Genomic DNA, 14165 nt, shown 5'->3' on the forward strand with positions numbered 1-14165 from the left:
GTAATGGTTAAAAATATTACCCACGTTGGATTTTATTTTTTATTTTGCTCTCTCTTCTGTCAAGATTTAATTTCCTGTCCAAGAGACAAAAGAGCTAGTAAAATTCTTTCCAAAGAGAGGGCAAATCTTATTATGAAGAGCTGTCATTAAAACAGGTCTCCTCATCTAAAGATTTCATCTCACTTCCTTTTCCTTTGACAGCTGCAAAATGTTGGATTTCCCTTAGCTTCCTGTAGGAAGGACAATGGTCACCAGAACAAAAAGAGAGGGTGAGTCTCTCCAAAGGGAGCACAGAGAACAAAGAGTCTCAAGGTCCTCTCCCTCTGTTTCCCTTCATACCCCCTCCTACCATTTTCCATCCTTACTTCTTTTCTTGTTCCAAGATTCAAACTCTTCTATAACTTTGGTACTGATCAAGATAACAATGACTTGGCAGTTCACCTCAACAAAGCCAACCATACATAGATCGAAATTGGGCCAGTTAAGTATGGGAAAGTTGGGTTTACAGAAGTCAATCTACCAATGACTTCTACACAACCAGCCTGTTGGATTTTCCTTGCTCAATCAGCCTGGCAGGTTCTAACCAGCAGCACTAATCCGTGTATTCTGATGGCGGGGAGTCTCCCACTGTCAGAATACAATAGCTCAGCGAGGAAAATTCCCCCATCCACATCATGTGTGTGGATGGGGGAATCAAGTCAGTTTTTTTGTTCAACCCACTGGTTTTACGGCAAAAAAAAGACAAATCTATGTTAATGAATCATATACACTCATGGGCCACTTTATTAGGTACACCTTGCCAAGAAAATATCCCCCACACCGTTACACCACCAGCCTGAACTATTAATACAAGACAGGATGGATCCATGCTTTCATGTTGTTCATGCCAAATTATGACTGTTACCTTTCTATCATCTCGAACCAGCCTGCACATTATCCTCTGACCTCTAACATCAACAAAGCATTTTTTTCCACACAACTGATGCTCACTGGATATTTTCCCTTTTTCGGACCATTCTCTGTAAACCCTAGAGATGGTTGTGTGTGAAAATCCCAGTAGATCAGCAGTTTTTGAAATACTCAGATCAGCCTGTCTGGCACCAACAACAATGCCACATTCAAAGTCACTTAAATCCACTTTCTTCCCCATTCTGATGCTTGCTTTAAACTTCAGCAAGTCATCTTCACCACGTCTAGATGCCTAAATGCACTGAGTTGCTGTGATGTGCTTGGCTGATTAGCAATTTGTGTTACTAAGCAATTGAACAGGTGTACCTAATAAAATGGCCAGTGAGTGTATATGGGTAATCTTTGGGTAGTAAAGTTGGCTTGTGAATGTTCTTTTGGCCAATGCCAGGTCTCTTGCTGTCTGTGTATTCAGCTATCTTTTTTGTAACTAAAACATCACTAAAAATGTATGAAAACAGAAAAACAAGACAATCGTTCTAACTTTTCTCCAGTATCCAAAACTAAAAACAAACTCTTTTCAAAACTTAAATACATTTTCCTTTTGGATATTTCAGATGTCAGGTTGTATTGTGACAATGTTTATTTTAAATGTACAATTGCACACCTGTTTCCTGGGATCATTCTGTATTTCCCAAGCTAATCTCTATCTAATCACACTTTATCATACACAAATATACTACATCATGAGTTGGTATCCTTATTGTAGTGGGGACATAGGACAGAAAAGGCACTTGCTTTTCCCAGGAGCTTTGTGAACTTTGTATCAGATAGAAGGCGTGAGCCTCTGTATTGTGCCTTCATACAGCTTGTCTCATACCACAGCCTGGGTAGGTCGTAGAAGGTCGCTTAACAAGATAGCTGTTATCTCCCAACTCAGATCATTACTGAAGCTAAAACCTATTTCTTTCACAAGCTCACCACTTTAGAGCAGTCATATAGAAAATGGGTAAAGATTAATGACATATGGCCAGAGCTGACTTGCCCCACCTGTCTACTTACAGCAGATTGTTTTATTTCCAATGAAAAGCAAGGTTTGTCCCATGCAAACTGATTGTAGCCAGGATAGAATTCATGTTTGATGTTTTGACATATTTGCCATTTCGTTTGCAATTCTAGTTGAAATTTAAAATTTTGCAGATATCATGGATCAATGTGCCTTGTGACAGATTTCAATTACTTACCGGAGGAAACTTCTTGTTTTGTAAATATTCTGTTAATACCGGATCAAAGTATTTGGCATATCCCTCATTGAGACTGTAAATCTTGCCCTTCTTTTTTATTGTCACATTTTTCTCAACTAAAATAAATTCTCCCAGAGCCTGAAAGAAAACAGCAGCATACAATTAAGTTTAGTGTATAGTTTAATGCTCCGTGTTCTGTGATCCCTGCATTACTTTAAAAATAATAATGTCATGTATGCTGCAATCTGAGCGTCAATATGGGGCATTTGTATCTGTACCACAGCAAGCATGACATGAAACCAACCAGTTATGTTCTTATTTAACAGGGAATAGCAAGTAGAAAAAAATAAACCATGGCCACCAATCAGACTTCAGCTTCAGAGGAAGAAAAACTATTGAATAATGCTTTCTGCCATCAATGTCCTACAGTACAATTTGTTAAAAATGCTGCAGGTTCTTTAACCACTTCCAGTCCGGACACTTTTACCCCCTTCCTGTCCAGGCCAATTTTCAGCTTTCAGTGCTATCACACTTTGAATGACAATTGTGCGGTCATGCAACACTGTACCCATATGAATTTTTTAGCATTTTTTTGAGACAGATAAAACTTTATTTTGGTGATATTTTTTCACCACTGGGATTTTTTTTTTTTTTTGCTATATAAATGAAAATGTCCAAAAATTCTGAAAAAGAGTTTTTCTTATAAAATTTTGCAAATAAATAATCTTTCTTCATAAATCTTGCCCAAACTTTATTCAGTTATCTTTTTAGTAAAAAAAATAACCCAAATTAATTTATAACCAAAAATTATAATTAAAAAAAAAATTTTTACATTTTTTTTTATATTATTATGTATGTATTTTTTTTTTAACATACTGTCATTCTAGCAGTACAGTGTCACCATAGTGACACTGTACTACTTGTGGGGGGTGATGAAGATTTTTTTTTTTCTTTTTACACTGATTGCTTTTACACCCATAAAGGCTGTAAAAGCAATAATTTCTGCTTCTCTCTGACTGCATTCTTGCAGCCATTGAGAAATACTGTGAGAGCTGTGATTGGTCACAGCTTGTCACAAGGTACAAGGCTGTTGTGAATAGCCTTGTACCATGTGGTCTCTGTGATCATTCACAGATTTCACACGTAGTAAGCAATGATGTCAGAAGTGACATCTTGCTTACTACTATTCGTGTGATCACTGATTGGCCAATCAGTGATCACATGATCGGGACCTCACACAGAGGTCCCTTACAGCGATTGGTGTTCCGCTGTGTGACACAGCGGGCACAGGATCGCGGTGACATGCGCTCCATGGGAGCGCGCAAAGTCCAAAATGGTGGGTGCCATTTATGAACTGCAACCCACCCCTGCACTGCCAACATCCAGCTGTTTATATACAACAGCCGGGCGGGAAGTGGTTAAACGATATCTATCTAAATTAAGTGTATAGCTGAACACATATAATAGCCTTATGCAAATGTCATAACTACCCTTATATATAACTAATACTGCATAGGACAAATTGTAACCTGCCTGTGTTTCTTACTAATTTTTTTTTTTAAGTCCGCAAACGTGCAACTATAACGAAAAAACCCGTAAGTGTTCACAAAAAAAGTGCAAGTGCAAAACACCACACGAAAAAGTGCACTTAGGGGTGTGCTTTTGTCCTACCCCTAAAGGGGCTGGACTGCTACTCTGATCCCCCGAGGCACGAAGCTCCTGACAGGGACAAGGTTCCCATTTGGTCCTCCTGGCCAAAAGGCCTGGTGGACCACCGTTCCTTGTGTCCAGCCGAAGCCGGACACCCAGTACTTGGTCAGGGGGCTCTCCCGAAGAGAAAACCCCCTAGGGATCAGGGGAGGAAGGAACCAAAAGGCCACACATCCTCCCCCTCGACTTCAGGGCAGGCCCAAGGACCCACACCCTCCATCCTGTGAAAACACACACATAAGTAAGAAAAAGTGACAAAACGTGGGAGTGAAATAAATTAAATAAATAGAAAATAAAAAAAGTGGCCGAGCCAAATTGTGCACAGACCAGGCCCTGAGGCCTGTAGCAAAAATTGCCCTGGTCCTAGCCAAAAGGCCTGGTCCTAAGGGCGCTTGTGCAAAAAGAGTGAAAACACAGTGACCTTGTGCCATCTGCACACTGTGGGGTCCCACACCCAGATGTTACTAGTGGCACCCCTGAGGGCGTCTACTCAGGGGGCACTGGTTTGCGGACTTTCTGCCTTCCCGACCCCTGGCCAGACAAGGTAGATCCGTCCAAATCAGGAGGTACTGGGTCCTTCCGGTCTCCTCGGGGGAATTACTCCCAGGTCCCAGCTACGTGTGGGCATCCCGGTTTCTGTCCTCCCGGTACTAGCATTCCAGACCCCCATCATACCAGCAGGGGTACTATACAACAGCCATCCCCGCAAAGCTAGAATGGCCGGGAGCACCCCCACTGGACACTGATAAGAACAGATACTACACTTGATCTTAGCCAAAAGGCCGAGAAGCGATTCACATTAAATATAAATCAAGAATTTATATAAGAATCAATCAATTCTTGATTTATATTTAATGTGAATTTTTTATTTATATTTAATATGAATTTTTTGATGCATATTGATTATATTTTTTAATTTTACACTAATACGGATATTATACATTAGGTGATATAGGGTGGATCACAAATTAATATTTAATCATGAGTTATCAATATATTTGAATTTGCACAGATAATATACACTTTCCCAATGATATGATAGTATTAGAGCGCGGTTATTTATCCATAAAATGCCTGTACATACTACTGCAGTTCTAGTCTAAAAGGGCAAGGAAGCTTCTATGATGAATAAAAACAGACCTACCCACATTAATATAAACTGTACAATGATGTTCTTGCTTGGCCCAGTCTTTCATGTGCGGAAACCTATAGAAATGCCTACAGACCACAGAGGCCAAGAAACTTTGTTGTCATACTTACAGGATCCAACATGAAGCAGTCCACTCCTTGACCAGTAGACAGTGCTACAAGTGTTGCACTTCCATATAGCGCATAGCCAGCTGCTACAATGTTACGTCCAGGTTGTAGGGCATCTTCCTCGCAGGGTTCTGTTTCTGTTGTCTATAGTAGAAAGAACTCTGTAAGTGAGCAATACATACTAATATTATCTACAGAAACAACTCTGGCTGAGAGGAAGATCAATGTAAATAAAACATATATTGGTAACTAGGGATGAGCAAATCTGCCTGGGTTTGGTTCGATAACAGTTTAGCAAATCTTGCTTGAAGTTTACAAACTTTGCGTTTAACTCCTTTGAAGTCTATGGGGAGGTGGATGTTGTTTCCCAATTTTGGTCATTTTTAATGTTATTAAGCAAGCAATTGTCAAAAAAAGGTATGGGAAGCTGAACACTGCCATGACAGACATGGCAAAATAAAAAAAAGCAAACAGTGCCATTCATCCATGCACAGAATTGTCAGCTTTCCCTATCAGCCCCAACACACACACTGACACTATGACTTCAGTGTGGCACAGTGTCTTAATGGTTAGCATGTCTGCCTTGCAGTAAATGGGTTATAGGTTCGATTCCAAACCATGGCACCTCCTGCATGGAGTTTACATGTTCTCCCTGTGCTTGTGTGGGTTTCCTCCAGGTACTCCAGTTTCCTTCCACACTACAAAGACATGCTGGTAGGTGAATTTGATTCCTGTCCAAATTGGCCCTAGTATGTATAAATATGAGTTAAGGACCTTAGATTGTATACCCCCTGAGGGTTAGGGACTGATGTGAATGTACAATATATATATGTAAATTGACAGTGCTACATAAGTACCTGAAATAAATACTGTGAGCCCTGTTGACACCTATGCAGTGTGCTGTGCATTTTTCTACACGCATTTTTGCGATTTGTTCAGCTTTTTTTTTTTGTTAAAGTGGAATTTTTTTTGTTGCTGGGCAGAATAAAAATGCAAAATGAAGCAAAAACGCACTACCGTGTATTTCAGCAGCTTCTCCATTGAACTCTATTGTAGCAAAAATGCTGCTTTTTGCTTTCAAAAAGTCCCTGACTCTTTCCAAAAATGCAGCATCTCAAAAAAGCATAGATGTGAACATGTTGCATAGGAAACCATGTTAAATGGACTGTAGTGCGTCCATTTACAGTCCATTTGTAGCAGGCTGTGTTATATATTCTTTCAAATAACTGGCACTTGTGACCAGAGAAAAAGGCTATGCACTGCATTCGCGAACTTTACGAATCCGATGGATTTATTGTGAACCTATCCCAAGTGGTATCAATCTGAAAGCCTTCAGCAATTGCACTAATGTATTTTCTAGAATATACTGTAGGTTGAGAAATGAGCTGATTAGTTATACAGCATACACATGATGGTGGGACTCCACTCTGTTAATCCAAATCCTTCTTAAATAGTAATCCTTAGCAAAAGTTTACAAATGACCTGAAACTTTATTTTTTAAATTAGGATGACTGTAATGGTTCTTAAAAAAAATAGAAAATAAATAATAAACATGTTATACTTACCTGCTCTGTGTAATAGTTTTGCACAGAGAGGCCCCAATCCTCCTCTTCTGGGGGTCCTCTTCTTTTTGGTCTGCCACCATAGGAAGCTGCTTTCTCCGTCGCCCTCGGGATTCTTTCTTGGTTACACAGAATATAACTGGTTACTATTTATAGGTAAGGTTGATCCAGGGAATATCTGATTGCCTCTCGGGGGATCAGGACGGAATTTTTTCCCATGCAGGAGCAAACTGGATCATGCTTTGCTGGGTTTTTTGCCTTCCTCTGGATCAACTGTGGGTGTAGGGTTATAAAGTTTTTTTTTTAATGGTTGAAATGGATGGACTTTTGTCTTTTTTCAACCAGACTAATTATGTAACTATGTAACTATGGTGTAAAATGTGCAGGCTCGATCCAGCTGGACTGTGTGTGTCTTTTTACCCCTTCCCTCATCACTGGATTTGATTGACAGCACCAGGAGCCAATGGCTCCCACTACTCTCACTGAGTCCAGTGAGGAGGGAGAGAAGGAGCAGCACAGTGCTGGATCAAGATTGGGCTCACGTAAGTATTTAGGGAGGGCTGGAGAGGGAGCTGCATATAAAAGGTTTTGTTTTTTTTACCTTAAAGCAGAGAATGCATTAAGTTAAAATTACTGAAGGTTTTACAATCACTTTAATGCAGTCCAGGAATTGACTGCACTGACCGACACCATGACTTGTGAAAATACTACTGATACCTTAACCAATACTTTGCAATGTAATTTGTGTTAATCGATGCAAACTGCACCACAAAGATTAGCATGGTCAGCAGCTGACCAATCAGATGCCATCAAGCCCGAATTGTCATCACTGCAAGTGAAGGAAATAAATCGGTGGGGATTTGAATTCCCCGCCACTTTCTTCTCCTCTTCTACCGCTGAGACTCAGCATGGGATGCCTGCAGGAAAGTTTCCCACACCGCTCCTGTGTGAACTTGGGCTATGACAAGCCTGGGAGCACACAGGAGCAGTGGGGAAACCGCATGCGATTTAGACAGGAATCGCATTCTTGTTCAAATTGCATGCTATCCTTTGTGCTGCAATCTGTGCCCATTAACGCAAATCACACCACAAAGTATCGGTACTTGGTATCAGCGAGTACTTGACTGAACGTATCAGTACTCATACTCGCCGATAAAAAAACGGTATTGGTGCATCCCCGATTTCCAAGTTCATTGCCACCTTCTTCCGGGTCATTCTTTGCTTCTGATCATGCAGTTTGTTTTGTTCAATTAATTCCATACGATTGCTGCACACATTGAGTGAAAATCGAACGTTGTGTTCATGTACGATAAAGATTTTCTAGCTTGCACCTTTGTTTTTTTTTTATCTGAACAGTAGGAATTGGCCATCGAAAGCACTACACTAAGGATCAGATAATTGACCGACTGTTTCTTGGAATTTTTCTTCTGATTTTCTTAGGCTGCTTTCACACTGAGGAGTTTTTCAAGCATTTTTGCGTTAAAAAAAGCACTCGAAAAGCTCAAGAAAACTGCTTCCCCATGTTTGTGAATGTATATCTATGTGTTTTCACAGTGAGGCTTGCGCTTGCGGTGCGGTGTAAAAACTCCTGCTTGGAGCACCTTTGGGGGCATGTTTGGAGAGTTAAAAAATGCCCCAAAAATGCCTCTTCCCATTGAAATCAATGGAAAACGCCTGAAAGCACCTTAACCACTTCCGGTCCAGCCCATGTATATATAAATGACTGGACGGGAGCATTGAAGGAGCGGTGGCCATTTATAAACGTCCTCCCCGCTCCCCGCCTGTGTGCGCTCCCTGGGAGCACGCGACACCATGATCCGGTGCCTGCTGTGTCCTCCGGACACAGTGGAACACAGATCGCTGTACGGGACCTCTGTGTGAGGTCCCAATCATGTGATCACTGATTGACCAATCAGTGATCACATGAATAGTAGTAAGCAAGATGTCACTTCCTGACATCATTGCTTACTACTTGTGAAATCTGTGAATGATCACAGAGGTCACATTTTACAAGGCTACTCACAACAGCCTTGTACCACGTGACAAGCTGTGACCAATCACAGCTCACACAGTATTTCTCAATGGCTGCAAGAATGCAGAGAGAGAGAAGGAGAAATGATTGCTTTTACAGCCTTTATAGGTGTAAAAGCAATCAGTGTAAAAAAAAAAAAAAACTTCATCACCATGGTGACACTGTACTGCTAGGGTGACAGTATGTTAAAAAACTTTTTTTTTAATTATTATTTTTGGTTACAAACTAATTTGGGTTATTTGTTTTTTTTACTAAAGATATAGATGAATACATTTTGGCCAAGATTTATGAAGAAAGATTTTTTTTTTTTTTCAAAATGTTTGGACTTTTTCATATATATAGCAAAGAAATAAAAATTCCAGTGGTGAATAAATACCACCAAAATAAAGTTTTATCTGTTTCAAAAAAATGCTAAAAAATGTATATGGGTACAGTGTTGCATGACTGCGCAATTCTCATTCAAAATGTGATAGCGCTGAAAGATGAAAATTGTCCTGGACTGGAAGGGGGTAAAAGTGTCTGAACTTGAAGCGGTTAAAAACACCTCTGAGAAGCGTTTTTGGTGCAGTTTTAAGTCACGTGTCCTTTAAAAACTCCCAGAAAGCATGGCAAAAGCGCGGTAAAAATTCCTATGCGTTTTTGCGGCGGATCCAAGGACGGACTAACCATTTGGAAACTCGGGTGCTGCCCGAGGGCCCGGGGTCAGTAGGGGGCCCCATGAGATACCCCTGGTACCTTTTTCATAGGCTTTTTTGAGTGTGGGCAAGGACACAGGGGCCCCATGATCCCCTATTGCCCGGGGCCCCATGAGTTGTCAGTCCGCCCCTGAGTGGATCAGTGTGAAAGTAGCCTTATAGTGTGTATCCAGTTTGAGGCTGCTGCTGGGTGCTATCATGGATGTGATGTCAGCAGTCCCAGCAGACTCAGAGCTATCATTCAAAGGATACTATAATATTCTCCTTTGCTACTCCCCTGGCAGATACTTGAAAGGTTATGTAGGGAGATGAGGAGGGAGACAAGGAGGGAGATGAGGGGGAAGATGAGGAGGGAGATGAGGAGGGAGATGAGGGTGAAGATGAGGGGGAAGGGTGGAGATGTTGGGCCTGCACAGACAGTAATTAGACACCACCAGAAGAGGAAAGGGCAAAGATGTACAAAGAGAGTCAGGGGCTAGGGAACTGATACTTTCTGGAGTAGTTACATCAACTTAGGAGGCACATTGCAAATCCATAAAAAAAACAATTAATGGAAAGGTAAAATGCTGTAAATACGCATCTAACAGAGATGATATTTGGTGCTTTTCACTGAAATTTGCAAGCTAATGATGACCTCCCTTAAGAAGAAATCAGGAAACTAGTAGGTCAAGGATGGCAAACGATTTATTTCTCCTTTAAGTTGATGTTGTTGTCCTAGAAAGCACCTTACTCGCTTTGCTTTTTCCATTTTGCCATGTTCCCACCTAGGAGCCATGGCTCTTTGCATATTTGTAAGAAGGGAAAGATGTTTGAGGGAAAACGTAGGGGCATCCCCAGTGTAAGCATTGCACCTAGCCATGACATCTCTGCCCCAGGACATAACTGCTTGTATACTGCCCCACTTTTCATGAAAATACCAGGTCAGCCTGTTTGGTGGGTATAGTAGCCATTAAAATTTTAAAGATTCCTAGAAAGGCAGGGAGTTACCCTGCTACCACAAAATCCAGATTAGTTATCTAACTACACTGTAAATAGAGTGTCCTTTGTCTACAGCCACACCTTTCACTGTGGAATTCTAATAATAAAGGGTGATGACACTTGTTTTTCAGGTCACACTCACTCTGGTAAATATTTAAACCATTAGTTCCATGATTTAGGAGATCGTTGCACAAAAATACATATACTTCCATAAATCTAAATGCACACATTTATAACATTAAATTAAAGAATCGTGGGCTCTTTTGTACATTTCTAAGAGTGTCTAAATACCTGATGAAATACTTCATTTTATGATCCAGAGGAAACCTTTTTTAATGACTGATATAACACAAAAAATGTGTTCACTTTGATTGTTACAAATATATATTTCACTATAAAGCCACAGAGAAAACACCACTTTTTTTATTTATTTATTACAGGTACTTACATAGCGCCGTCAATTTATGCAGAGCTTTTACATATACAGTACATTACATCGGTCCCTAATCCTTGAGGAGTGTACAATCTAAGGTCCCTACCTCAGATTCATACATACACATTTATTTATTTTTTGCTTCTGAACGCAGCTCTATATTAGCCAATGTGTTCATGCACATTGTAATGTTTAGATCCATATTTTAGAGCAACATTTAGGGGCATAAAAAATAGCCTAAACCTGTATTCAGAGACCAGCATAAACTTGTGCATATGCATGTAACTTACTTCTGGTAACTAGAACAAAAAATTTTTTTTTGGGAAAATTCTTTTTTTTTCAGTTTCAAGGTTAGCATACAAAACAGAGCCTATTGGGCATTCCCAGTCTTGGTACTGTACAAGGGTCAAATCATAATTTGATTTTAACAAATATATATTTCACTACAGTTGTGACCAAAATTATTCAACCCCCACTGAAATTGAGTGTTTTGGCCAGTTTGACATTGCTTTTGATCATTCAGTCATCTTGCTTACATTTACATTAAAGAGGCACTTGTAGGTCAGACAAATATAACATAACAGTTATAATGAAATAACCACAAATGTCTTTTCTGTGCTCACAGCATTATCAGTTTTATTCAACCCCCAAGTGACATTCAATCTTAGTACTTAGTACAGCATCCTTTTACAGTTATAACAGCTTTTAAACGTGAAGCATAGCTTGACACAAGTGTCTTGCAGCGATCTACGGGTATCTTCGCCCATTCTTCATGGGCAAAGGCCTCCAGTTCAGTCACATTCTTAGGCTTGCGCACTGCAACTGCTTTCTTTAAGTCCCACCAGAGGTTCTCAATCGGATTTAAGTCTGGTGACTGCGATGGCCACTCCAAAATGTTCCAGCCTTTCCTCTGCAACCATGCTCTAGTGGACTTGGAGGTATGCTTGGGATCATTGTCCTGTTGAAAGGTCCAACGTCTCCCAAGCCTCAGGTGTGTGACGGACTGCATCACGTTTCCATCCAATATCTCCTGGTACTGAAGAGAATTCATGGTACCTTGCACACGCTGAAGCTTCCCTGTACCTGCAGAAGCAAAACAGCCCCAAAGCATGATTGACCCTCCACCATGCTTCACAGTAGGCAAGGTGTTCTTTTCATCATAGGCCTTGTTCTTCCTCCTCCAAACATAGCGTTGATCCATGGGCCCAAACAGTTCTAATTTTGTTTCATCAGTCCACAGAACACTATCCCACAACTTTTGTGGTTTGTCCACATGGCTTTTGGCATACTGCAGTCGACTCTTCTTATTCTTTGGAGACAGCAAGGGGGTACGCCTGGGAGTTCTGGCACGGAGGCCTTCATTACGCAGTGTGCGTCTTATTGTCTGGGCTGAAACTTCTGTACCCACATCTGACAAATCTTTTCTCAGTTCCTCAGCAGTCACACGGGGACTTCTCTCCACTCTACGCTTCAGGTAGCGCACAGCAGTCGAAGTCAGCATCTTCTTTCTGCCACGACCAGGTAGCGTTTCAACAGTGCCCTTTGCCTTGAATTTGCGAATGATGCTTCCTAAGGTGTCTCTTGGTATGTTTAACATCTTTGCAATCTTCTTATAGCCATTGCCCTTCCTGTGAAGAGAAATCACCTCTTCTCTTGTCTTCCTGGACCATTCTCTTGCCTTCACCATGTTTGTAACCACACCAGTAAATGTCTAGAAGGAGCTGAGTATCACAGTCATTTTAAAGCTGCCTAATTGGTGCTTATTATGCTTGATTGCTGCTCGGTGACATCCACAGGTGTTTTCAATACCTGATGGAAAGCACCTGTATGAACCTCTGTTCTTCAGAGTGGTAGTCTTTAAGGGGTTGAATAATTGTGGCAATGAAGAAACCACATAAGAACCATTTACTACTGTATTACATAAACAATTGATGTCATTTTAGTTGCATTTGGGTAGTTACAACGTCCTTGTAGGATTTGATTCTGAATACAATTCCAAATGTACACTATAGTCCCTAAACCCCTTTACAGCATTGGGGGTTGAATAATTTTGGTCACAACTGTATAAAGCCCCATGCACATGGGCAGAGAAAACACCACTTTTGTTTTTTTATTATTATTATTATTATACAGGATTTATATAGCGCCATCAGTTTGCTCAGCGCTTTACAATATAATGGGAGACAATACAGCAACAATACAGTTCAATACAAGAGGGTTAGGGGGGCTTTATTTATTTATTACAGGTACTTATATAGCACCGTCAATTTACGCAGCGCCTTTACATATACAGTACCTTATATCGGTCCCTAATCCTCGAGGAGCATACAAGCTAAGGTCCCTACCTCACATTCATACATACACATTTACCAATTTTCTTTTAAATTTTGCCTCTGAACTCAGTTCTATATTAGCCAATGTGTTCATGCACATTGTAATGTTTAGATCTGTATTTTAGAGCAACATTTAGGGGCATAAAAAAATGCCCCACACCTGTGTTCAGAGACAAGCATAAACTTGAGTGTATGCATGTAACTTACTTCTGGTAATTAGAACAAAAATTATATATATTTTTGGAAAATTCTTTTTTTTCAGTTTCAAAGTTAGAATACAAAACAGTGCCTATGAGGCATTCCCAGTCACGGTACTGTACAAGGGTCAAATCATAATTTAATTTTAACAAATATATATTTCACTATAAAGCCTCATGCACATTGGCAGAGAAAACACCACTTTTATTTTATTTATTTATTACAGGATCTTATATAGCGCCATCAATTTACGCAGCTTTGTCCTTGCCCAAACTCAAAAAAGCCTATGAAAAAGGTACCAGGGGCATCTCATGGGGCCCCCTACTGACCCCGGGCCCTCAGGCAGTGCCCAAGTTTCCAAATGGTTAGTCCACCCCTGCCCTTGTGCATGCCTATAGGTGTTGAGAACAAAATTGTACATATGTAATTAATTTTACACTTTTTAAGAATCTACATGCTTTTAAATAGATCACTTTATTTTCCTGGTATAAACCTTGTTAAATGTCTTATGTTATTACTTTCATTTTGTAAAGCGCTGCGCAAACTGTTGGCGCTATATAAATCCTGTGTAATAATAATAATAATAATATACTACTTTGTTCATTTGTTGTCTTTTTTTTACTTTTCTACAGAGAAAAATATATTGAATATAATTCTTTTCACTGACACTGTAAAGCTGGCTAATAGGGTTTCAAAATGAAAATTTCATCATTACATTCGATTACTTGACAAATGTTGTTCAAAGGTACTTCAAAAAAAGCTTGGTTTTAACATTTGAAGTTGGAGTGAATGGACTCTCTTGAATGAAAACCACATT

The 14165-nt window shown here is 40.1% G+C and overlaps 1 protein-coding gene and 1 pseudogene across 1 annotated transcript in view; both read right to left on the reverse strand.

Moving 5' to 3' along the window:
* Window positions 1-14165, reverse strand: part of LOC149436018 (fructose-1,6-bisphosphatase isozyme 2) — a 90035-nt gene that overhangs the window by 17166 nt on the left and 58704 nt on the right. The window contains exons 4-5 of the mRNA XM_089662127.1: window positions 5121-5261; window positions 2151-2288 (exon numbers count right to left, since the gene is read on the reverse strand). Of these exons, the coding sequence (XP_089518253.1) occupies window positions 2151-2288; window positions 5121-5261 (279 nt within the window). The remainder of the gene's footprint in view (window positions 1-2150; window positions 2289-5120; window positions 5262-14165) is intronic.
* On the reverse strand, window positions 4512-4654 carry LOC149436019 (U2 spliceosomal RNA; annotated as a pseudogene).

Source organism: Staurois parvus, unplaced genomic scaffold, assembly GCF_062004578.1.
Source record: "Staurois parvus isolate SC_StPar_1 unplaced genomic scaffold, SC_StPar_1.0 ptg001432l, whole genome shotgun sequence".
Classification (NCBI taxonomy): domain Eukaryota; kingdom Metazoa; phylum Chordata; class Amphibia; order Anura; family Ranidae; genus Staurois; species Staurois parvus.